Here is a 26,562-nt window from a genome sequence, read left to right on the forward strand (position 1 = left end):
CTGCAGGGTTTGACCCTGCCTTGGGGTGTGGGGCCGACAGGAAACCAAAAAGAGCGATGCTATGGGTCAAAGTCATACTGTGCTCAAAAATTTAGCAATAATAATGGTTGGCGTTTATTTATGACTTCACTCTCCGCTGGGAATACCCACCCCTGGAATTGCTTGAGCCCAATCAGCCGCGACATCTTAGGCCAGATGCGTCATTGGAGGTTGCCTTTACTTGCCATGATTCACCAATGCGGCTGTGCAAGGGTTGGATTTCTTTGAAAGTTACTGCGGTGGGCTAAAATTTGTCATAGCTTTTTACCAAAGAAGTTCGTTGCATGTTAGGCCAGGTTTGATTAACATCATGTTCTTTCGCCTCTTCAAATTCTGCCTAAAGATAATAAGCAGCAATACCCCTGAGAGGCTGCATGCCCTCCTTTGGTCAACCTATACCTCATTGATGAAGCAGCTGGGGCGAAGAGTGTTGCAGGGTGCGAATCGGCACAAATGTATCCTTGTTGATTGCCGGAATGCTACCACATGTTATCCGTGGAGGTAAAGGCCAATAAGAACGAGCCCGTCACAAAATGCACCCCTCAAAAATCCAGCATTAAAACTCATCCCTGAATTTCCGTCCTACCTTTGAACCTCCTTGCTCGAGGTCGAGGGTCGGTAGCTCCGACCAACCATATGCCCCGAAAACGGTACACAGTTGGAAATGGGCAGATTACGGCGGCGACACGTATCTTAGATTGTAAACGAGATTTCCAGGTATTTTGGCGTATTTCTTATTGGTGGTTCCCCGGTCTACATCTTTGAAACAGGCACAACTTACCACAAAGGCCTCCCAGTGCAGCTGCGGTCGCAGGAGGATTTTGCCAAGTGACATTGTCTTACCCTATTTACCTGGCATATCCTTTCATCCGGGAGGCCTCTTATGATCATGCTGAGTTTTTTTCTCCCAAGACGGCATCAGTCCGTCACCAAGAAACATGGGGCAAGCTAGCTCCAGCAACACAACTAAGACGACATACTATTACATGATTACACGTAATCAAACCTCGGTGGGGTGACTTTTCTGTTTTATTTACCTGGCCCCCAAATTGGATGGTGGAGTCTTCAATCGCCTCTCTCGTCATATCAAGTCCGGGATCTGGCTGACAGCGGTTGAGATGCAGGTGATAACCATTTTGGACGAAGGCCTCAATTAGAAAAGCGGTGTGACGAGGTTTCAGCAATCAAGAGACTTAGGACAGATTAATACTGACTTGGTAAGATTGTCAAAAGATTGCCTGCCCAGCTTAGGCGAAAAGCCTGTCTTGGCTGCATGTGGTCGCCTGCCGGTCACAAGAATATTACCTATCCTGTAAGCCTGACTAACCTCCCATGATGCTACCGGGGATATTCCTACCGGCCGATTTACTCTCATGTAACGACATCCATCCCAATTGGCTCTGAAGCTACGCCAACACAGACCGGTTCGGCCAAGATTGAGCTAGAAACCACATGTTTGGCAACCCTCTGGGCAGGCAGAATGCAACGCCAAAAGACCAGTATCCTACTGATTATAAATAGGAAAGTTATCTTCCAACCAATATCTATTTGAAAACCCCTCTTCTGCATCCATGCTTCACAAACCTTGCCCCAAATTCCAACCAGCCACTTCACCTCAAGATTGAAATCCTGTTTCACATTTTTTACCCAAGGTATGTTTGGTTTTTTCAGTCCTTTTCAATCGTCTTTGGAAATGCTTGCTTAACAACCCTTATCTTAGTATAATAAATAATCAAGAGATTAATTACCCCCGAACGCCGCCCAAGTTGTTATCGGGTCTTTCTTCCATCCTCTTTATCACTGCAAGGTTGGTTTTGACTGGCTCCCATCTTAATTTTCTTCTGTTCGACTTATTAAACCTAACTCATACTTAAAATAGCAGCAAACATGTGTACTTTCCCTTGTACAGTTTATAAGGACTGTGGGCACCAAGTCGACGAGGCAGCGGAGCAATGTGTTGTTTCAGCCTGTGGAAATAGTTGTAGCTTTCAGAACAAAGCATCGTACAAAGAAGGCAAGTGTCCCGATTGTGAAGGCAATCTAGAAAATGAAGAGGGCAAATGATCGATCATCGAGCCTTGAGGTCTTAAAGGGTAACTCACATATATCGCTTGGGGGACTGTTGCCTTATCATGTACTACTCTTCTCAATGGTTTGACAGGAACAGAAGATCTCACTTCAGTGGATTATTGAAAGCCAATGTGCGGGCCATATGCGTCTTGAGTCGACCTGCGGGGAACATCTATTCCGAATTATTGTTCCTTTGGGGCTACACAGGTTTTACAGATTATGCCCAACCCTGGAAAATTTCCTTTGGTTTACCTCTATCTTTTTGTTGTCCTTCAAGTCTAGTAGAAGATACAACAAACCTTTATAGATTTATAGCTCCGAAATACATGTATATCATGTACCGTTTAACTTCGGGCTTTTGGTAGTTGCAAGATTCGTTCTTCTCTTTGCAGTTATTGCATGGTTTTTGCTCATCGCACTTGGCTTTGGCATGTCGGCACCGATCGCAAGCCTACGGGCAACCGCTCGTTAGTCATTTATTTGGGGAAAGAAACGACAGTATTTTGGTAATATATAATTATTGCAATTCGTGAATTGGTTAATAAACGGCGGTGTAATTCCCGTTTCTAATTTCGCTTCGGAAAACGGGTTTAACTTGCTAATTTAATAAATTTGTTTTTAAAAATTATAAATTCATTTTTGACCAATATGATTAATTTGTCCAACCTATTCCGCGTGATACATTCAAATTTTCTATTTTTTATTCTTCGTGCCTATAATTTATTAGATCGTCATATAGAATTATTTAATCGGAGTAAATACTTTTAGAATATAAAAACAAAATATTGGCGGCGTTATTGAGAAAACAGGACTTGACGTAGGCGCGTGTATTTATATCGGTGAAATAATATATTCCGTCGAATAACAATTTGTTTTCGATTTAATAATATGAAATTTCGAAAATTATTTTATTTTTATCAGAATTATTTGAAAGTATAGGGGGATCTTTTACGTGGAATTTATATTGCAAATTACCAGAACCGGTATTAATAATAATTGCGCTAATTTTTCGCCGGGAACGGGTTTCGCAGAATAGGCGCTAAATGGTTGTTTCGTTTTTTGATTTGGTATTATTGAATAATTTAATTTAATTTTGCATATAAATAATACAGTTTTCTAATATGTTTATTATTAGTTGATATTTATGTTCGGAAAAGAAAATTCTGTCAATTTGGCGTATTGGTCCGTTAATAATATTTATTAGTAGTAGAATTCGCTGGTTTTAATTACTTGACAGAACGAGATTATTAGTATATATTTCGGATATTGGTAATTTTGTTTTCTCCCTAACAGTTATAATATTTCTCACGCGGTTCCTGGTCGAAGGGCGATTTTGAATCCATATTTATACCGTAAACTATTAACGTTAGTGTTTTGCGCGGGGAAAATATATTTCCAAACAATTGTAATTACATTCGACCTTTTATTTTCCCAATTGGGCGGTTGACTACCGTTCGGCGTCATTTTGGTTATTTAGGTATTATATCCTATAGGTGTTCGTATTTTGTTTTCGGTATCGCGCCTTATAAACATTTGTATTCTTTCTTCGGTATCGTAAATACTATTATACCGTTCCCGGTTGCTAATATATTCAATTTAAATACAATTACAAAAGCGATCCTAGGAAAATAAAATTGCAATATAGGGGCGATCTTGTTCGAAAATTCAAAATTAAATGTAAAGAAAGGAAAGGCACACGGTATAAACTGCGTGCACGCGCCTAAACAAATATAAAATTACGAACCCTGGTATATTACTACGTGGGGTGGAATTAATTACGGTTGGCAATCGCCCAGGCACGCCATTCTATAATAATATGCGTTCCATTAAAAGCTCGAACACGTTACCATTTTCGACTTTAATAATTTGAACTAGATCATAAAAAATGTCAAAATGTAGTTTACGCACGGAACGCAAAATAGCAATGCAATAAACAATTTTAATAAAAGAAAAATGGGTTTCGGTAAAAATAAAATTTCCTTCGATTTCTTAAATAAGGTAAAACGGCCATAAACTAATATAACAATAAAAATGCCGATACCAGTTAATATTACGCCGCTTGTTAGAATATGGCGGAAATATGGCCCTGTAATTTGCGCAAAAATAACGTCGACATTTTTAATATTTTTACAATTTCCGGTTCGATAAAAGTAAAGAAGTTGAAAATATTCTTTTAAATTTTATACATTATTACTTTTTAAATTAAAAGGTGTTTTACTATTTATTTAGTTTTTATTTCGCATAAGCATTTTGATTCGTTAAATTATTTGATATATTTTTTGATATGGTTGTTTAACCCAGGTAATTATAAATGGTATGTAAAGCCGGTTTTTCCCAAACATGTTTTCAATTTTACCAACGTATGAATTTACAAATTTCTATTTCTAATGTAGGCTTTTGGTAAATGGGAATTCGGATATTTCGTCGAGATTTGATAAGAAGTTTTAAATATACGTATCGCCCATTATTTTCAATGTTGGCGATTTAAATGTTGGTCTTCGTTCCTTATTCAATTTCTGAACGGCCATTTGTATTTTTTGATTTCGATGTTAATAAAACCGGTGTGTTTTGACATTTTTTCGAGTTTTCTTTCCGTATATATAATCGACTTTGGAAATTATCTTCCTAACGTGGTATAATCAATCATTTCACCACAAATAGCAAACGGCTATACATTCCAGAAGTATGTTTAAATGGATTGGTTGGTATACCTTTTAAATTTTAATAATATTACCGGGCCGGAAATTGTTAAAACAGTTTTTCATTATTGGATTTTGGTTTGAATATATAAATAAAAATATATGGTTGTGGATAAAATCGAATTTGAATTGCTGTAATTTTGGCCTAAATGCAGATTTGCCAGCTTTTTCCAATCCGCAATAACATTTCCAATAATAGATTTTTAATTTAGTGGGATTTGGGTGGCGAGCGCACGAATTTTTGAATATTATATACGACGGTTGCTGGGTTTTGGTCGCAAATTTGGTAGTCCAAATACCGGTACCTGTGCCCAGGTTAAGAATACGGTGGAATGGGCCGTTTTCCTATATCGGCGCGCTTAAAAATCAGTTATTTAATATTAAAAATTATAGTTGGTGCTGCAAATTTGATTTTTGCCGTTATTTTCCAAATTTGGGGGAGGTAAAATATTTTTTTGAACTGATATAATTATTTTTGTGGGCTATGCGTTATTATGAGATTTGCCCTGTGTCACGGCCAGGCATACATTGGAGAACCTCAGTGTATTGGGCGCTATCGACGAAAATTCTAAACTGAAGAGAAGAGAGAAATTACAATCGACGACGCGCTCAAGAGACGCGCTTAAATCCGGAGGTAGTGGATCCTTGTCCGATCCCTGGCTCGGTGTGGAGCCGAGTCGTGATTCTGAGGGTAGGTCTAGGGGCCTGATCCTCACATTACCCCCCTCTAAGGCCTGATCGACGTAGGCGGTCAGAGTCTTGAGTTTGTCACGTGTGTCTCCTCGGGGCCTTCCTCCGCTCTCGTGTCTTTTTCGCATCGTGCTCGGCAACATTGTCCTCGGGTCCGTCCTCCGCAAAAACATCCTCTGCTGCGCTCCTGATCCACTGTTGCAAATTTACCGGAGGTCCTGCTGCGTCGGGGTACTCCCTGTGAAAGGTATCCAGCAGTACTGGTGAGTTTTTCAAGTCGCGGGCCTCATACCATGTCTCATCAGGGTCGAGTCCGACCCACGATACCTGATATTGCAACGTCTTCTTTCGTCCGAATAGACGTGAGGCCAACACTTGCTCCACCTCCCACTCCGGTTCTCCGTTAATTTCGACCGGTGGTTCCAGCTTTTGATACTGCTGAGGTAATGGATCCGTTGCTGCCTTGCGCAGTCGGCTGGCGTGGAACAGCTTACTACCTTTATACCAGGCAGGGGTGTCGAGAATGAAGCTGTGACCCTTTTCCTCGAGAATCGTCCATGGTCCTGCATTTTGCGAGTCCAACTTGGTCGTAGGAGCTTCTGTGGAAAACCCCTTTTTGCTAACGTAAACCGCATCTCCCACCGTAAAGTCGACCGGTCGCCGTTTCTTGTTAGCCTGCCTCTGTTGCTCTATTTGCGCCCCGAGTCCGTTGTTGCGGGCCAGTTCCTGAGCTTGCCGGGCTTGGCGGACCATTTCCAGCGCCTTTTGTTGCTGACCGATCTCCAGGTCTTTTTCGGGTAAAGGTAGAGAGAGCGGGTCTCTAGGGCGAGCTCCTGTTTCTGCTTCGATCGGTGCCATGCCGATAGAGGCGTGAACGGACGAGTTGTGGCCGAAGTCGAAGGCGGGAATATGCCGTCGCCAATTCGTTTGGTATTTGTCTACATAAAAGCGCATTTTCTGATCCAATTTAGCGTTGGTAATTTCGACGCTGCCCTGACTTTGAGGGTGGCGGGCGCTTCCATGTTTATGCTTTGTTCCTGTCAACTCGTTTAAAGTGTTTAGGAACTCGGATATAAACGGTCCGGCGTTGTCGGAAAGCCATAAGTCGGGGACGCCTTTCCAACGGTACACGGTCTGATAATACCGCATGGCCAAGGTCTCCGCGGTGTCCGTCTTCTTTCCCGGTAGGGTGGCCAAAAGTTTGGTTAGTCGGCAGATAAAAACCCAGACGTAATCGTAGCCTTCTTTATCCTTGGGCATAGCTTTGCCGTCTACCATCACGTGCTGCCAACACCGTCTAGGGATCTCCAGTGGGTGCAGCAGCCCAGGCGTCTTATCATGTCGTACCTTGTTGCGTTGACATTCGCGACAATTCTTAATGTAGCGTTTGACGTCTCGATTTCGGTCGGGCCACCAGTAATCTCTTTTCAGGCGGCTCAGGGTTTTGTTCTGGCCTCCATGGCCGAAGATCTTGGGCTCATGAGCTTCGCGGATGAGAGCCGTTCTTAAGGAGATCTTGCCATCCTGGGTAGTCTCGGGTACCGTTAACAGACTGTCATGGCGACCTAGGTTCTGTTTTAGGTTCTCTTCCAGGATAAGGGCCACTAGGTCAGCTCCTTGAGGTGCGGAGGGTTCCAAGTTGTTAATGGTTGGAAGAGGTTCGCCGGGTCGGGAGTCGATCTTTTCTGGAGGGATTAGTGCAATGGTGCGGTCTAACACAGCTCGGGCCTTGACCGTAGGGCTGTCGATGGTTTTGCGCGAAAGGGCATCGGCTGCCACATTATCCTTGCCGGGACGGTATTTAAAGGTGATGTCGAAATTGGCCAGGTAATCTGCCCATCGTATCTGGCGCGCGGACAAAAGTTTCTTGGTTGACCAATAAATCAGGGCCTGGTGATCGGTAAAAACACAAAACTTGGTACCTAACAGGGCTGGTTCGAAGTCCTTCAGCGTATTGATTACAGCCAATAGTTCCTGATCCTGAATCGGATAGTTTTGTTCAGCAGGGGACATGATTTTGGACGAATAGCCGATTGGCTTCCAGCTGCCATCGTCCTGTTGCTGCCACACGACACCGGCGGTGGCCCTGCCACTGGCGTCGGTGTCCATCCGGACAGGCATACCGGGTTTAAAGAAACTCATCACGGGGGCGGTGACCACCAGTTCTTTCAAAGCTTCAAAAGCGGCCTTCTGCTCGGGGCCTTTTTCGAACGGGACTCCCTTTCTCAATAATCGGGTCAGAGGTTCTGCTTGTTCGCTGGCGTGATGGCAGAACGTCCGGACGAAATTACATAAGCCTAGGAAGGATCGTACGGCGGAAACGGAGGTGACGTCGTCCCATTGCCAGCTGGTGATGGCTTCGACCTTTTTGGGGTCGATGCGGATACCTTTACCGATCTCTAGAAGTAAACCTAGGTATTCGATTTCGAAAACGCCGAAACTTGACTTTTTAATATCGCCTTGGAGTCCGGCTTTGTGCAGCCTGTAAATAACCTCCTCGGTTTGCTCAAAGTGGACTTGCTCCGATTTATCCTCGGTATAAATCAACACGTCGTCTGCGTAGGCGCTCGCGAAAGCGTCCAGCAGTTCATTAAGCTGAGCGTTGATAAAAGCTTGGAACCAGGCGGGTCCGACCTTCAGTCCAAAGGGTAGGACCTTCCACTGAAATGTGCCTTGTCGGGTTTTGAACGCCGTTAAATACCGTGACTTCGGATCCATTAGCAATCTGTTAAAAGCTCGAATAATGTCGATCTTGGTCATCCTCCGGGCTTTTCCACACTTGCTCAACGTCCCGGCCACGTCGGGGGCAAGTACTTGTCGTCCTTTGATGAATTTGTTTACCCATCGGTAATCCACACAAAAACGTTGCTCCTTCGATTGCGGTTTAGGAACGAACAAAGTTGAAGCTGCGGTCTCCTCCATTGTCCGTTCAATAAAATCAATCCTCAGAAGTTCGTCGATGGTTTCCTTTTCCAACTCCATCATCGCGAAAGGGGTCGAATAGCGGGCTGGCCTCCCCTCCAAAGGTTTCTCGAGTTCCAAAACCACGTCGAAACCGGGTCGGCTAGGCGGGAGAATCGTCGACGCCTTTTTGGAAAAGAAACCCTCAAGGTGGGCAAGTGCTTTGGGTAATTTGGCTCGTACTTGCGCGATGTGCTCCGGGTCTTCGTCTGCAGGGAATGGAATGGGACGTCCATCGTGAGTCTTGTTCCACTGCAGGGCTGATACCGCATTCAGGCTGGTCGTAGGCGTGTCGTTTACTGGTACCAACGGTATAGGCTCCGTGGGTAACGGGGATCGTTTCCATCGATCTTGACGAGGGTCGTTAAGGAGGGCACAAATATTAGCTGGCAGGCCTTTGTTGGAAACGGTCTTTGGGATGGTCGGGAAGGCGCTAATTTCTGCGATTTGAGCCTGGTTTCCGTTTTGGCGTTTAGGGCCTTGAAGTATCTTGCGGACCTGGATGCGACGGTCTTCTTGTTCCATCTTGCGGTCCCGGCGGACTGCGTCAGCTTGGGCCTCGAGGTCCAGAGGCGGATTTGAACGTCGTACAACGATTGCGGGTGAGTATTGGGCCATGGCGGGCAGGTCGTTGGGCCAAACGAAGCTGCGGGTAGCTGGGAATAAGCCTACTCGATATTTCGTCCACCATTCTTGTCCGATAAACACATCGTGTGCCGTTTCGAGGAGGATGAATTTCTGCCGTGGGAATTGTCGTCCGTCGATTTGCAAAGTGAGCCGAAGGTATTCGGTGGCTCTTGCGGTGACCTTCCGGTTAAAATCTCCAAAATCCAAAGGTTTTGGGAGCTTTTTGATAGGTAGCTCTAAACGTTGGGCGACCTTTTTCGCGAGGCTCGGTCGAATGGATAAATACACATCTGCTCCAGTGTCACAGAGAGCTTGGGCGTTGAGACCACGACCTTTGTCTTGCAATTGAATGGGAGCAAGGAAGGTGTTTAATTTGGGTGATCTATCGATTTTAGCTATCTGAGGCATGCAGACTGCCGAGGAGACTTCCGGCAGCCTTAGCAGTTTTCCGAATCCGACGAAGATGAGCTGTGGCCGGATCGTTCACGAGCCTCTCGATCGCCTTCGTGTTGAAGGGCGAGAACGGCGGCGATGTGAGCGGCCTTTTGGGGGCAATTGCGTGCCAGGTGCCCGGCTTCTTTGCAAAGGAAGCATCTACCCTCAGTGACCAATTTGGCGTCTTCTCTGCTGGGCGACTTCGGGGCGTCAATGGTCTGTGTGCGGGTTTGGTTCTTGGCTTCCTGGCTGTGCCGGCGATTCTCGCGTCGACGCTGTTTGCGTTCGGCGCTGGCTGAACGCTCACGGCGCTCTTCCCTCTTTTTGCGGTTCTCGCGGAGCTCCTCCCAAGCGCGTTGTTGGGCCAGCGCCGAGTTCGCAACTTCTCCGGCAAAGGTCTCGTACGAGATATTTGGGTCTTTGGATAGGCTGAAAAGCTGGGGGTTCAGGTTGGCAGGAATGTGCTCATAGAGAACCAACTTGCGTTCCGTTTTGGCAATGTTGGCTTTATCGGCTAGGCTGTTAACCTTGCCAATAAACTGGTGGATGTCTGTTGACTTGTCCGACAGACTAAACTTCAGGTGACGAAGCTCCTCACGGGCTTTGGAGGCTTGATTGTCATCGTGGTAAACAGCGGCTAGGGTCGCGACCATTTCGGCCGCGCTGCTGAAAGGCATAATGGTGGATTCATAGCGGCCTTGGATAAGGTCGTTGGCAAGCCCTTCAGTGAGGGAATTGATCACCGCCATGCGGCTTCTTTCTGTTTTGTAAGTTTCGTCGTCCTCTACAAATTTATCTGCGATTTTGGTGATCCATTTATCAAAACGATCCTTATCACCATCAAACATGCCGGGGTCGATGCCGGCTTTACGTGCCGTCCTGTCGTAGGCAGGGTTTTTAGCATTTTGGTTACTTCCGTAAGGCTTAAATGCTGTCCGGGCAGCGATACCATGGGGCTTAAACTCAGCCCCTCCAAAGGCGCTGTTCAAAGGCGTAATACCGCGGGTTTGACGGGTGGCATTGTTACTCCGGGTGGCGAGCTGGTCTTTAAGTTGGGCAATGGTGGCCAAAAGATCTTGCAGCTGTGATTGAGTGATGGTAGCCTGGCCGGTTGTGTTTTCGCTTTCGTCTGCCATTTCGCTTCTCATTTGGGCGGCAGGCGAGGGCGCTCTGCTTGGAGATTTCGGAATTTCGTTCCTGCCGTCTGACGTCTTGGCAGAAGGTTGGTGAGGAGGGCTTCGCGCCTCTTCTGGGTGCTCAGAAACTGACTCGTACTCGTACGATCCGTCAACTTCGATGCTGTCGACTGGCTGATCTTGCTCTGTGTCGGATTGGGGCTCAACGGGCTCTTCAGGCTCTGTGTTGGCGCTGGTAGGAGCGGGCTCTACTGGCTCTGGGCTCACTGGGGCAACTGTAATCTCTCCGTTTTGGTCCGAGTCTTCGGTGTTGGGAGTAGCAGTGCCGGAAGCCAAATTATCTGGCTTTGCTGAGTTTGCGTTTGTCACGCGTTGGGATTGGCGAATCGGTGGGCCGTAATTCTTACGCGGCGACATTGATTTCGCGAATGGTGTCTTCTGTTTCTGTGGCCTAGTTTACCGTCGTGCACAGCCGACGTGGTGAACGATTGAATGAAGGGATTGAACGATATATTTTAATTGCTTCACCAGCAAATCGTAGTGAGTTTAGAATTATGTCACGGCCAGGCATACATTGGAGAACCTCAGTGTATTGGGCGCTATCGACGAAAATTCTAAACTGAAGAGAAGAGAGAAATTACAATCGACGACGCGCTCAAGAGACGCGCTTAAATCCGGAGGTAGTGGATCCTTGTCCGATCCCTGGCTCGGTGTGGAGCCGAGTCGTGATTCTGAGGGTAGGTCTAGGGGCCTGATCCTCACAGGCTATATTGTATAATATTATAACCAAAATTTATAATTGTAAATATATACTATATATTACCACCCACGTATAAAAAATTTTAAATATCAAATTCAAATAAAAATAGAATTAAAAAAAAAACGAAAAAATCCAAAATTTGTTAAAAACCCAACCTCTACTTGAAAAATACCCCTTCCCCCATGTAAAATCCGTGGATTCTAACGTAAGAAATAAAAATTAAATTGCTGTTAATCTGTACATAAGTTTCTATACCCAACGTGCAAACCGTTTATTTTTAAGATTTTTATTTAATTAATTATAACGGAGTGTCGGTCGTAAATATAGCGAAATCAACTCCACTTGAGCCGAAAATCGACAATTTGTCCTCAGACCTGAACCAGAGTGATCTTTGTTTGGACCCACAGGTACAAACAAAGCCACGAATTGAGCCACGGCTCAATTAGTGGAGCTCGCGTTCAGGGATGAGCCCTGAGACTACCACACACGACGAAAATCGACAAGTTGTCCTCAGACTTGAACTGGAGAGATCTTTGTATCGACCTACAGGTACAACAAAGCCACGAATTGAGCCACGGCTCACTTAGCGGAACTGTGAGCCCCGAGACTACCGCATTCTGGCAATCCGGTTAGACATATCCAACCATGGAAACGAACATCTCACAACTGACTTATTATTATTGCACAATTGAACTGTTGGTTGAATCAATAATGATAATATATTCTACTAGCCGGTAGCAGATGATACCCGCCATTTCTACGCTTCACTTTATCCCTATGAGTGATTTACAATACTCTTCGGGATGTATTTCTGATGGACTGCTATGCTGCCCACCGTCTGGTGTGTACGTACGTACGCAGTTGGGCATTTAGCACATGTTTGGGAGTCGTTCAAGGCGACTAAAACGGCAGAACTTGAGGCAATCAGATAGCGCGGACCCATAACTATCCGTGGTCCGCTTCTTATCGGCTATTTTACCCCTAGAAACAATAGTCATTGGCCAGTTCAATCGCCGCTGTATGGTGTTGACGCGTTACATGCTGCATCGACACGTCGAACCATTGGCCAAGGCGAGCGTGCCCCCGCGTCTGTGCTTGCAGGCTACGGCCCCTGGATGATAGCCAATATATGATCCGCCACCGAAACGTCCAACGGGATGTGGGAGGAACCCTAGCTACCGTTTCTAGTCATACGTCCCGCGACGCCAAGTACCGCACATGTCGTTCGGCTTCGAGGTACTAAGCAGTACATTCTGCGAGTGTACCACCGCACGGTGGAACGGTGGGCTACCCGCTCCACCCAGGCCCATCCCACAAATCCAGTGGAACCTCACACAGGCGGCAGGTTTTGTTTATTTTCCCCAAGACTGCAACGCACCAACATGAAATGACCATCTCTCCATGTCAACAACGAGCGCTCAAGATCTTCTAACCGTCGCCGATCTCGTGCACGATCTGGAGTTGTTTTTTTACGCGACACTCCCTGCGATGACGGCCACAGCGAGCGATGGCGTCGAGTTTTGTTGCCCGACATAGGGACAGCTGCCGGCGGACCTCTCTTATTCCTAGACGATAGCGACACAGACCAAAATCCCAACTCCTCCCTAGGGCTCGCGAGCCAGATATCGCTACGCTTTCCACAACGTGACATACACGCGCCCATGGGAAACACACAGCTCCAAGGGTGTGTATTGACATTTGTTTTTCAGAAAGCCTCTGGCGCATGCGCATGCTTGCAGCGCGCTAACTTTAATTGACCCTTGTCTAGATTCTTGCGTGCGGCTAGCCGGCCGATTACGACGACGTCGGGACGATCGATACCTTCCCATCAACAAACCGACACAAGCGACCGAAAACTCGCGCTGATGAACCCAAACATACGAAAAACTAGAAAACGAATACGCACAGTGGCTGGCTCAACGTCAAGGTCGTCCTCTAATTCGCCCTCGCCAGAACGTAGTCCGTCACCCTACAAAGATGGACAAAATGATGACCTTGTAATCCCCATCGCAATAGTCGACCCGCAAACTGCTAAAGAGCAAGCGTCAAGCTTTCGCCAAAATGTCATCACCAGCAGCAGCGGCGGCACCGGCCTTCGCAGTGTGTTGTGATGAGCAAAGGCGAGTTTTGGTTCCTCGGCCAACCGTCATCGGACGTGGCATTTAAGCAGCACATATTATCCCGAAGATACATTGGAATCGCTACCCTGTCGACGATGACCAAAAATACCCGATCAAAGTGACGTGGAAAGGGACGCGTGGCAGACTACATGGAGTCCTGGCAATGGGTTGATGGCTAGTCACCTGCACCAGTCCTTTGACCAGCGACCTTTCTCCATTCACCCAGATACGGGCATCATTCGCGCCTTCGTGCCCTACTCTCTTACTGGGATACCACGGGAGGCATTCTGTTTTGCCCCCTGGGGTGGATAGGCGGGCTCTGCGGCTGCATTACGACATGGGCTGTATCGAGAATTTCGGCGCCACATGTCCCATGCCTAGCGCCCCAGCACCTGTCATCAGCATCAAGTCTGCGAAGCTGCCCGTCAACCCTCCCGTCACGGTCTCCGGAGACCCTGACAAAGCCCAGAGTCTTTTCACCACAGGCGGCGCACCTCCGTCCGCCCAAGGCGGAGGCACAACTTCGTTGGATGGCAGCTTTGATCATTCGGTAAAGTTCAAGAGATCGGCGGTGGAGCTCCCTCCTAGCCCGGCGTCTTCCCGTCCATCCATGTAAGACGAAGACCAGACACGGCTCTGGCAAGTGGGCAATATGATCATCTCTGACCCTCAGGAGGCCGAACAGTATCAGCGGCAAGGGTGGATAGTATCAGGAGTGCATAGTGAGGGGATGATGACGAGGAGGGTTGGTCTCAAATCGTACAAAAGGGGCACTCGGAGGTGGACCCGGAGCGTGGGCGATCTAGGAAAAGGAAGCGCCTGATGCCGGATCAATGACATCGTGTGTATAACGTTGTTATCAGGACTGGCTATAGCAGCACCCTAGCCACTCCGAACAAGCTTCGTCTTTTTCACAGGTGTCTTTTCCGAATCCACCGAGACCCGATCGCGAACCAGCATCATTGGTACTGGGAACATACAACATGTCCGTTCCAGGAGGGCTTACCCAGCGTACAGGTATTTTTAATAGCAGCAGCTCGAATTGTTTGGCTCGAGAGTGTTCGATATACAGAGAAACTAATCGTTGCCAGAAAACCACCAGAAAGGATTTAGCTTTTATGCCTCTGTTTTATTGTTCCTGAGCTTAAACTTCTGTACCTTTCCCTGAAAACAGAATACTTGTCAAGCATGAATGGCGGATAACCACCCTGTAGACCGTCAACGTGGCCGCTCCAATAAGGGCACTGCATGGGGCTTCGTAGCAAGGAGGCGCCGAGTGAGCTGACGCAGAAACAAAGAGATTGTAGGCAGCTTTGGTGGCTGAGCGAAGCGACAGACTTCAAAATGCCTTGCATTGACTAACACGTAGACGGCGAATGCTTTGGGAGGTAAACTAAGAAAGGCAAAGGTCAAACATAAATACTACAAAGGAAAACACTGAGGCGCATACTAAGTTGATCCAACCACGAACGCCTTGTCCGTGGACATAAGGGCGTGAAACAGCCCCACGCTTTTTTATGTAATTGGCGCAACGCGCACAAGAGGGAGGCCATACCCGCCCATTTGGAAGTTGTGGAAAGAATTGATTCGTACCGCGATTTCGGAATCGATGGACGCCGCTCAACGCTGCTTCAAGCAATGGCCACGTTGAGGGGGTGAAGCTGTTGATAAAAAAAAGGTGCAGATGTCACAATTGCACGCTACAATGGCTAGAGACATCTTTGGCCGGCACCCTGTGTTCTACTCCACCACTGTTGACAAAAGTTTCAACCACTTGACTGATCAATCTATGGATCTCAACATTCCGACCACTATGGGTCGCCGATTTTATCAGTCGCAGCCCGCTATGGGCATCAAAATATTGTGGAGCAACTCCTCAAGTCAGCAACTGTTGATTGTGTTTGGCAGATCATTTTTCACGCGCTCCTATTTGGTGGTCGCGATATTATATTAACCGCGTCCGCCCAATCGTTTAAGTTGGTTTTTCCGTAATATTTATTTAAACCGTAACCCGTATTCCTAACCCATTCCCTTTTCGCATACCTTTTTTTTATGAAACTTTTCTATTCTATTTTTGTTTTATTTTATTTTATTTTATTTTTAAACAAGGTTTGTCTTTGTAGCGCCCTATTTACGTTTTAAAAGCGGGCAGGATTTTATACAAACTCGTTTATTATTCGGGTTTTTTACGCATTTTGTATTTTTTTAAATTGCAAATAAAAATTTTCATTATATTTATCGTTTTTCCTTATTTGTTTTCAATCGACACCCATTTCGACCATTGTTTTTTTATAAATTAGCGTTTTTTATCCTCGCGTAATTCCGCCGTCGTTTGTGAGGATCAGGCCCCTAGACCTACCCTCAGAATCACGACTCGGCTCCACACCGAGCCAGGGATCGGACAAGGATCCACTACCTCCGGATTTAAGCGCGTCTCTTGAGCGCGTCGTCGATTGTAATTTCTCTCTTCTCTTCAGTTTAGAATTTTCGTCGATAGCGCCCAATACACTGAGGTTCTCCAATGTATGCCTGGCCGTGACATAATTCTAAACTCACTATGATTTGCTGGTGAAGCAATTAAAATATATCGTTCAATCCCTTCATTCAATCGTTCACCACGTCGGCTGTGCACGACGGTAAACTAGGCCACAGAAGACACCATTCGCGAAATCAATGTCGCCGCGTAAGAATTACGGCCCACCGATTCGCCAATCCCAACGCGTGACAAACGCAAACTCAGCAAAGCCAGATAATTTGGCTTCAGGCACTGCTACTCCCAACACCGAAGGTTCGGATCAAAACGGAGAGATTACATTTGCCCCAGTGAGCCCAGAGCCAGTAGAGCCCGCTCCTACCAGCGCCAACACAGAGCCTGAAGAGCCCGTTGAGCCCCAATCCGACACAGAGCAAGATCAGCCAGTCGACAGCATCGAAGTTGACGGATCGTACGAGTACGAGTCAGTTTCTGAGCACCCAGGAGAGGCGCGAAGCCCTCCCCACCAACCTTCTGCCAAAACGTCAGACGGCAGGAACGAAATTCCGAAATCTCCAAGCAGAGCGCCCTCGCCTGCCGCCCAAATGAGAAGCGAAATGGCAGACGAAAGCGAAAGCACAACCGGCCAGGCTACCATCACTCAATCACAGCTGCAAGATCTTTTGGCCACCATTGCCCAACTTAAAGACCAGCTTGCCACCCGGAGTAACAATGCCACCCGTCAAACCCGCGGTATTACGCCTTTGAACAGCGCCTTTGGAGGGGCTGAGTTTAAGCCCCATGGTATCGCTGCCCGGACAGCATTTGAGCCTTACGGAAGTAACCAAAATGCTAAAAACCCTGCCTACGACAGGACGGCACGTAAAGCCGGCATCGACCCCGGCATGTTTGATGGTGATAAGGATCGTTTTGATAAATGGATCACCAAAATCGCAGATAAATTTGTAGAGGACGACGAAACTTATAAAACAGAAAGAAGCCGCATGGCGGTGATCAATTCCCTCACTGAAGGGCTTGCCAACGACCTTATCCAAGGCCGCTATGAATCCACCATTATGCCTTTCAGCAGCGCGGCCGAAATGGTCGCGACCCTAGCCGCTGTTTACCACGATGACAATCAAGCCTCCAAAGCCCGTGAGGAGCTTCGTCACCTGAAGTTTAGTCTGTCGGACAAGTCAACAGACATCCACCAGTTTATTGGCAAGGTTAACAGCCTAGCCGATAAAGCCAACATTGCCAAAACGGAACGCAAGTTGGTTCTCTATGAGCACATTCCTGCCAACCTGAACCCCCAGCTTCTCAGCCTATCCAAAGACCCAAATATCTCGTACGAGACCTTTGCCGGAGAAGTTGCGAACTCGGCGCTGGCCCAACAACGCGCTTGGGAGGAGCTCCGCGAGAACCGCAAAAAGAGGGAAGAGCGCCGTGAGCGTTCAGCCAGCGCCGAACGCAAACAGCGTCGACACGAGAATCGCCGGCACAGCCAGGAAGCCAAGAACCAAACCCGCACACAGACCATTGACGCCCCGAAGTCGCCCAGCAGAGAAAACGCCAAATTGGTCACTGAGGGTAGATGCTTCCTTTGCAAAGAAGCCGGGCACCTGGCACGCAATTGCCCCGAAAAGGCCGCTCACATCGCCGCCGTTCTCGCCCTTCAACACGAAGGCGATCGAGAAGCTGGTGAACGATCCGGCCACAGCTCATCTTCGTCGGATTCGGAAAACTGCTAAGGCTGCCGGAAGTCTCCTCGGCAGTCTGCATGCCTCAGATAGCCAAAATCGATAGATCACCCAAATTAAACACCTTCCTTGCTCCCATTCAATTGCAAGACAAAGGTCGTGGTCTCAACGCCCAAGCTCTCTGTGACACCGGAGCAGATGTGTACTTATCCATTCGACCGAGCCTCGCGAAAAAGGTCGCCCAACGTTTAGAGCTACCTATCAAAAAGCTCCCCAAACCTTTGGACTTTGGAGATTTTAACGGGAAGGTTACCGCAAGAGCCACCGAATACCTTCGGCTCACTTTGCAAATCGACGGACGACAATTCCCACGGCAGAAATTTATCCTCCTCGAGACGGCACACGATGTGTTTATCGGACAAGAATGGTGGACGAAGCATCGAGTAGGCTTATTCCCAGCTACCCGCAGCTTCGTTTGGCCCAACGACCTGCCCGCCATGGCCCAATACTCACCCGCAATCGTTGTACAACGTTCAAATCCGCCTCTGGACCTCGAGGCCCAAGCTGACGCAGTCCGCCGGGACCGCAAGATGGAACAAGAAGACCGTCGCATCCAGGTCCGCAAGATACTTCAAGGCCCTAAACGCCAACACGGAAACCAGGCTCAGATCGCAGAAATTAGCGCCTTTCCGACTATCCCAAAGACCGTTTCCAACAAAGCCCTGCCAGCAAATATTTGTGCCCTTCTTAACGACCCACGTCAAGATCGATGGAAGCGATCCCCGTTACCCACGGAGCCTATACCGCTGGTACCAGTAAACGATACGCCTACAACCAGCCTCAATGCGGTATCAGCCCTGCAATGGAACAAGACTCACGATGGACATCCCATTCCATTCCCTGCAGAGGAAGACCCGGAGCACATCGCGCAAGTACGAGCCAAGTTGCCCAAAGCACTTGCCCACCTTGAGGGCTTCTTTTCCAAAAAGGCGTCGACGATTCTCCCGCCTAGCCGACCCGGTTTCGACGTGGTTTTGGAACTCGAGAAACCTTTGGAGGGGAGGCCAGCCCGTTATTCGACCCCTTTCGCGATGATGGAGTTGGAAAAAGAAACCATCGACGAACTTCTGAGGATCGATTTCATTGAACGGACCATGGAGGAGACCGCAGCTTCAACTTTGTTCGTTCCTAAACCGCAATCGAAGGAGCAACGTTTTTGTGTGGATTACAGATGGGTAAACAAATTCATCAAAGGACGACAAGTACTTGCCCCCGACGTGGCCGGGACGTTGAGCAAATGTGGAAAAGCCCGGAGGATGACCAAGATCGACATTATTCGAGCTTTTAACAGATTGCTAATGGATCCGAAGTCACGGTATTTAACGGCGTTCAAAACGCGACAAGGCACATTTCAGTGGAAGGTCCTACCCTTTGGACTGAAGGTCGGACCCGCCTGGTTCCAAGCTTTTATCAACGCTCAGCTTAATGAACTGCTGGACGCTTTCGCGAGCGCCTACGCAGACGACGTGTTAATTTATACCGAGGATAAATCGGAGCAAGTCCACTTTGAGCAAACCGAGGAGGTTATTTACAGGTTGCACAAAGCCGGACTCCAAGGCGATATCAAAAAGTCAAGTTTCGGCGTTTTCGAAATCGAGTACCTGGGTTTACTTCTAGAGATCGGTAAAGGTATCCGCATCGACCCCAAAAAGGTCGAAGCCATCACCAGCTGGCAATGGGACGATGTCACCTCCGTTTCCGCAGTACGATCCTTCCTAGGCTTATGCAATTTCGTTCGGACGTTCTGCCATCACGCCAGCGAACAAGCAGAACCTCTGACCCGATTATTGAAAAAGGGAGTCCCGTTCGAAAGAGGCCCCGAGCAGAAATCTGCCTTTGAAGCGCTGAAACAGCTGGTGATCACCGCCCCCGTGATGAGTTTCTTCAAACCCGGTATGCCTGTTAGGATGGACACCGACGCCAGTGGCAGGGCCACCGCCGGTGTCGTGTGGCAGCAACAGGACGATGGCAGCTGGAAGCCAATCGGCTATTCGTCCAAAACCATGTCCCCTGCTGAACAAAACTATCCGATCCAGGACCAGGAGCTATTGGCTGTGATTAATACGCTAAAGGACTTCGAACCAGCCCTGTTGGGTACCAAGTTCTGTGTTTTCACCGATCACCAGGCCCTAATTTATTGGTCGACCAAGAAACTTTTGTCCGCTCGCCAGATACGATGGGCTGACTACCTGGCCAACTTCGACCTCACCTTTAAATACCGTCCCGGCAAGGATAATGTGGCAGCCGATGCCCTTTCGCGCAAAACCATCGACAACCCTACGGTTAAAGCCCGAGCTGTGTTAGACCGCACCATTGCACTAATTCCTCCAGAAAAGATCGACTCCCGACCCGGCGAACCTCTTCCAACCATTAGCAGCTTGGAACCCTCCGCACCGCAAGGAGTTGACCTGGTGGCCCTTATCCTGGAAGAGAACCTAAAACAGAACCTAGGTCGCCATGATAATCTGTTAACGGTACCCGAGACTACCCAGGATGGCAAGATTTTCTTAAGAACGGCTCTCATCCGCGAAGCTCATGAGCCCAAGATCTTCGGCCATGGAGGCCAGAACAAAACCCTGAGCCGCCTGAAAAGAGATTACTGGTGGCCCGACCGAAATCGAGACGTCAAACGCTACATCAAAAATTGTCGCGAATGTCAGCGCAACAAGGTACGACATGACAAGACGCCTGGGCTGCTGCACCCACTGGAGATCCCTAGACGGTGTTGGCAGCACGTGGTGGTGGACGGCAAAACTATGCCCAAGGATAAAGAAGGCTACGATTACGTCTGGGTCTTCATCTGCCGACTGACCAAACTTTTGGCCACCCTACCGGGAAAAAAGACAGACACCGCGGAAACCTTGGCCATGCGGTATTATCAGACTGTGTACCGTTGGAAAGGCGTCCCCGACTTATGGCTTTCCGACAACGCCGGACCGTTTATATCCGAGTTCCTAAACACTTTAAACGAGTTGACAGGAACAAAGCATAAACATGGAAGCGCCCGCCACCCTCAAAGTCAGGGCAGCGTCGAAATTACCAACGCTGAATTGGATCAGAAAATGCGCTTTTATGTAGACAAATACCAAACGAACTGGCGACGGCATATTCCCGCTTTCGACTTCGGCCACAACTCGTCCGTTCACGCCTCTATCGGCATGGCACCGATCGAAGCAGAAACAGGAGCTCGCCCTAGAGACCCGCTCTCTCTACCTTTACCCGAAGAAGACCTGGAGACCGGTCAGCAACAAAAGGCGCTGGAAATGGTCCGCCAAGCCCGGCAAGCCCAGGAACTGGCCCGCAACAATGGACTCGGAGCGCAGATAGAGCAACAGAGGCAGGCTAATAAGAAGCGGCGACCGGTCGACTTTACGGTGGGAGATGCGGTTTACGTTAGCAAAAAGGGTTTTTCCACCGAAGCTCCTACGACCAAGTTGGACTCGCAAAATGCAGGACCATGGACGATTCTCGAGGAAAAGGGCCACAGCTTCATTCTCGACACCCCTGCCTGGTATAAAGGTAGTAAGCTGTTCCACGCCAGCCGACTGCGCAAGGCAGGAACGGATCCATTACCTCAGCAGTATCAAAAGCCGGAACCACCGGTCGAAATTAACGGAGAACCGGAGTGGGAGGTGGAGCAAGTGTTGGCCTCACGTCTATTCGGACGAAAGAAGACGTTGCAATATCAGGTATCGTGGGTCGGACTCGACCCTGATGAGACATGGTATGAGGCCCGCGACTTGAAAAATTCACCAGTACTGCTGGATACCTTTCACAGGGAGTACCCGGACGCAGCAGGACCTCCGGTAAATTTGCAACAGTGGATCAGGAGCGCAGCAGAGGATGTTTTTGCGGAGGACGGACCCGAGGACAATGTTGCCGAGCACGATGCGAAAAAGACACGAGAGCGGAGGAAGGCCCCGAGGAGACACACGTGACAAACTCAAGACTCTGACCGCCTACGTCGATCAGGCCTTAGAGGGGGGTAATGTGAGGATCAGGCCCCTAGACCTACCCTCAGAATCACGACTCGGCTCCACACCGAGCCAGGGATCGGACAAGGATCCACTACCTCCGGATTTAAGCGCGTCTCTTGAGCGCGTCGTCGATTGTAATTTCTCTCTTCTCTTCAGTTTAGAATTTTCGTCGATAGCGCCCAATACACTGAGGTTCTCCAATGTATGCCTGGCCGTGACATCGTTTATTATTTTTCGCAATTTCTTTTTATTCGTTGTTATTTTCTTTCCGCGGTGTCGACCTAATTTTCCTCCATTCTTTTTACATAATTACCGTTTATATTTGCGTTTTCGCCGGCTTTTATTTTTCGCGCGTTATATTGATTGATATATCATTTACAATTACCGCCGGTGCCGGTAATAAAAATAGTAACCCTTTTCGCCGTCGTTTTCGTGGCACGGGCGGTTATAAAAACCCCGATATTTCCGTAGTAAATTTACTTTTATTATTCTTTTTTTTAATTTATTTTCTCGTTAATAATTCGTGTAAAAGCCCGGCGCGTTAGAAACATTATTTACATCAAAAATAATTCCAACAACCAATTGTTTATTACGTTTAAATATTAATTTCCGTTTCATTTTCCATATATTAACGCCACGAAAGTTATTAATGTTTTCGATTACGTTCCTTGGTTTAACGGTACAGTTTACAATGAATACCATAAAATTAAAAATAAGGTTGCGAGTATAATAAATTCCCACACGTCAAAAACCCGGTTTTTTGCTATCGATTTCGCGAATTGTAAAAAATTATGTAGTACCACCGATATATTACCGGTGTTATTATATGTTGCGAAAAAGAAAAAGCGGTATTGTAAAATTAGGCCATTGTATCCGTATAACGGATAGATTCCTGTTATTTACATAACGCATTTGAAAAAGTATAATTATTTACACAATGAAAAAACCGTACGCATTTCGGTTAATAACCTTAATAATGATAATATAGTTATTATTTACAATAATAGCGGTAATAATAACACTTTATAATACTTTCCCCGTGGGTTTGCCTAAAATAAAAGTTATTTTAAAATAAATCCTGGTTTTTTCTTATAACGAATTATGTTAACAAATCGGCGTTTAAAATCATAATTAAACAATATTTCAAAACCTTTAGAATATGTATACGTTATACGAGTTAGATTATCGCCGTCGAACGCGAAATTGACGCGGTCACTCTTAATTTTATTATTATTTAATGATATAACCAAACGCCGGTTTTTATTCGGTAGTTATAATTTGTTTCGCGTTCGTCGTTTTATTCGCGCGAAACTTTCCAATATTCCCGTCCAATTAAAATTTTCAAATTCGTTGAAAGTAATTTCGGTTATATTTCCCGCCGCCCTAATAACAATATGTTTAACGCTTCTCGCCGTCGCGGTTTATATAAACGTTTAATTAATTTTTGTCGTAATTACAATCAAGACTTTTGTTTTTTTCTTTTTGAGAATTTTCCGCCGCGAAACGGTTTAATGCCGCGACGTCCGTTAGCCGGATTTTGAATATAAATTGTCCCCGCCGAAATTTTTGAATAACAAATAATTAAACCTTAAAATAAATAAATATTACCGTCGCTAACGGGTACCCGCGTAACGATTATTTACAAAAATTTAATTATTTTGGGGTTACCGGGTTTTTTCACCTTATAAACGGGTAGGTGGGTGGGTTTTAATTCTTTTATTACGTTTCGTGTGTTTTTTGGTATATATTGTAATTACGGACGAATTGTTTTACGTATTTTATTATCCAGTTTTAAAAATAATTACGTGCCAAAACGGCGAAAATATTATTCCAGCGCGTACGGCCCACAATGGTGGATTCGTGGGTTTGTTACAAAACGGCGGTAATTGAAGATTCTCAAATTGGTAATTATAAAAGTTTTTGGTATAAAAATCCGTTTAACGCGTTAACCGCGTAATTTGTAATTTGCGTCCTTATTTCGGCTTCGGGAGAGAATATCGTGCGTTATTTCAAGCATTTTTAAACATGTATAATATATATAATTTTCCCGTAATATGTCATATTAGAAAACGGCCATATACGGATACGGGAACGGGGCGATAAATAATACGTCGTTTTAAATTTAAAAATTGGTTTAATTTAGTATTAACGTCGTTAGGGAACGGGAAAAACGCAGCACGATAATTAATTTTGGTTCGTTGTATTTATTTCACTCTTTTTTTATCAACGCGTCGGAAATCATCGTTAATTGTTTAAAACGGAACCAAAGATGGTAATAAAATTTAACAAACATTCTCGCCCACCACATTTGTCTTTTTAGTACTTGTTTTAATTTGGAAAAATAATTTAATATTTTATAATCCGTTAAAACTTCAAAAGAATTAATAAATATTTTGTAACGCCACATTTTATATTTAATAGCAAATTACTACTATTAAAATCCTTTATTATAAATTATTTAATTTTTTTACACCGGGATTAGTATTAAGTTTGACAAACAGATTAATACATCGTCCAAATATGCCGAAATAAAATCGCCGAAAGTACTTTTTGATACCTCGTTAACGTAGCGCTAAAAAATCGCGGGTGCCCCGGCTACACCAAAAGAATCTATTTATATATTAATAAATTATAAATCATTAAAAAACAACACGGATAAAAAGCGATTCGCTTATAATTTTGTAAAAGCTTTTTTCACGTTTAAAGAATATCATTTCAGCCGTTTTTACAGCGTTTATTTTTATCGTATTTTTTAACGCGCGTTTCAAATCAAATTTCGCATTTTAAATACTCGTTCTGTTTTAAATGTTAATATATAACGCCGTAATAATTATTGTAGTCGGGTAAAAGATTACCACAAATTTATAATCCACCACCCGATGGGCGGCGTTTCCGTAACGGAACTACGTTTTTAATTCGCAATGCCGTTATGTTTTTTTATAAAACTCAAAAAACGCGTTATGTCGTTTTTTATTATTATTAAAATTAAAAAACGTTCGTATTAACGTTTGTTTTTAACCCCGCCATATTTATTTATATTGAAAATATAAATGCCCCTTATTGGAGTATTTTCATCATTTACAGGGTTTGAAACCGTGGTTATTTGGACGTGGTATTGGTTATATTAATTTTCTAACTCAATAGTTTTTAAATTTTGGGCCATTTGGCGGTAAATTACCACCGCGTCCAAATATAAACCGTTTTTTATTTCCCGTTTTACGCACTTGTTGGATTCGGACCCAAATCCCAAAATGTAAAATATTTATCCGTATTTCGTCCGACCAAAAGAAATCTACCCGCCGACGTTGAAATCTTTTCGAAAATTGAAATAAACTGGGCCAAAAGTTGATCCGGTTTTATTTTCAAAAATTTGAATTTGTTAAAAGTTTAGGCGCGTCTATGAAAACTATTGTAAATACGTTCCAAATATTTTAAAAAATTAATCTAACCGTAAGTAATATGAGAAAACCATTTTATAATAAAAGATCCCAAAAATATTTCCACCGAAATAATAATGTAATTTAAAAAATTTCGTCCGCGGTCAACCTTATCAAAATATCTAGTTAAGAAAGATTAGATTTTCTTTTATAACATGTTAATTATCCGCCGTTTTTTTAGAAAACGGTTGCCGTTATTACAACAGCGTTTTTAATTATTAATAGTAAATCTTTATAAACTATTATGAAAAACGCTTTAATAAATATAATAAAATAAACCAACGGCCATGCGATTCTTAGGTACTTGAATGGAATTATTATTAAAATTAAAAAGTAAAAGTAAAAAGCCGTTGCGTGTTCGCGCCGGAGGGGTATTAATATATGAAAAGGCCACGTATTTCTCCGTTGTTTTTACATGTTATGTAATAGGTGCAATTAGCACGAATTTGCTACAACGGTGCCATTGTAAAAAATAAATAAAAATTATTTAATATTATTTTTGTTAATTTTATTAAGTTGTTCGGTTATTCATTTTTGCAATTCTCGATTTTCGGTTTGGAGCGTCGCGAAAATTTATCGTAGGGCGTCAGCGTTGGCCGGAACGTTAGTAGTAAAAGGGGTTTAAAAGGTGGTTTTGTTAAAAATATATCGTTTTGGCGGTATTATTTGGTATATTTTAAAGCAAAATATTAGATAAAAATAATTACTATATTACGATTAGAATGTCTGGTGATTTGGTTTTATAATAAAATATGATAAGTTGAAATAATTAAATGTTTAATGTAGCATAATTATTGATGTTTTCAGGCTACAGCGCATTAAAAATAAAAGCGGCATTTCTTTACCGCGTGCTCACCTCTCCCCCTCTCCCCCTCCCTCCGCAGGGATAGTAATAACTTTATTAAACGCCTCGGTTAGGGCATTAGTAGTAGTACTAGTAATCGTAAAAACAGTATTATTCCACGCCGGGCTCGGCCCGGCTTGTTAGCCCGCCGTTAGCAACAGGAGGATGTCGGCGCGCGTTTAACTATTCTATTTATACAGCGTTTGCACAGCGGAAAACAACAGAGATAGGCGAATCGTGCCTGACCGGGTCCGGGCCCGGTCCTGCGCAGGGTTGGTTTTCTGACGCGACCCCTTGCCTTCAGGTGCACGGAGGGTTCTTTTGGCAGCCTGGGCCGCAAGGTGTCGGCTATTCGTAAACAAGTGCCTGTGATCAATCAGCGATGCCCATTGTCGTTTGTAGCCTTTGGCGGGGTTCCTAACAAGCGTGGGCTCGATGCCAAGGACGGGCGGTTTTTGTCGATAACCAGCCGGGTTATTCTTGCCATGCTGAATGGGGAGGAGGTGGAGGGAATAGGATTCGAACGGAGTGGTG

General features: G+C 45.6%; 2 protein-coding genes across 2 annotated transcripts; one reads left to right on the forward strand and one right to left on the reverse strand.

Moving 5' to 3' along the window:
- Positions 1–602: 602 nt before the first annotated feature.
- PgNI_12507 (uncharacterized protein) lies at positions 603–1,414 on the reverse strand (the record flags this gene model as incomplete). The annotated part of the gene is made up of 4 exons (XM_031132455.1): positions 603–637; positions 821–878; positions 1,020–1,187; positions 1,367–1,414. The coding sequence occupies 4 exons, from the start codon at positions 1,412–1,414 to the stop codon at positions 603–605; spliced, it is 309 nt and encodes a 102-aa protein (XP_030976008.1).
- An 11,404-nt stretch (positions 1,415–12,818) lies between these two features.
- On the forward strand, positions 12,819–14,657 carry PgNI_12508 (uncharacterized protein; the record flags this gene model as incomplete). The annotated part of the gene is given in 3 exon segments (XM_031132456.1): positions 12,819–12,939; positions 12,954–13,101; positions 13,186–14,657. 3 exon segments carry the CDS (start codon positions 12,819–12,821, stop codon positions 13,526–13,528), a joined length of 612 nt encoding a protein of 203 aa, XP_030976005.1. The 3' UTR covers positions 13,529–14,657.
- Between the last annotated feature and the right edge of the window lie 11,905 nt (positions 14,658–26,562).

This window comes from Pyricularia grisea (genome assembly GCF_004355905.1).
Source record: "Pyricularia grisea strain NI907 chromosome Unknown Pyricularia_grisea_NI907_Scaffold_13, whole genome shotgun sequence".
Taxonomy (NCBI): Eukaryota; Fungi; Ascomycota; class Sordariomycetes; order Magnaporthales; family Pyriculariaceae; genus Pyricularia; species Pyricularia grisea.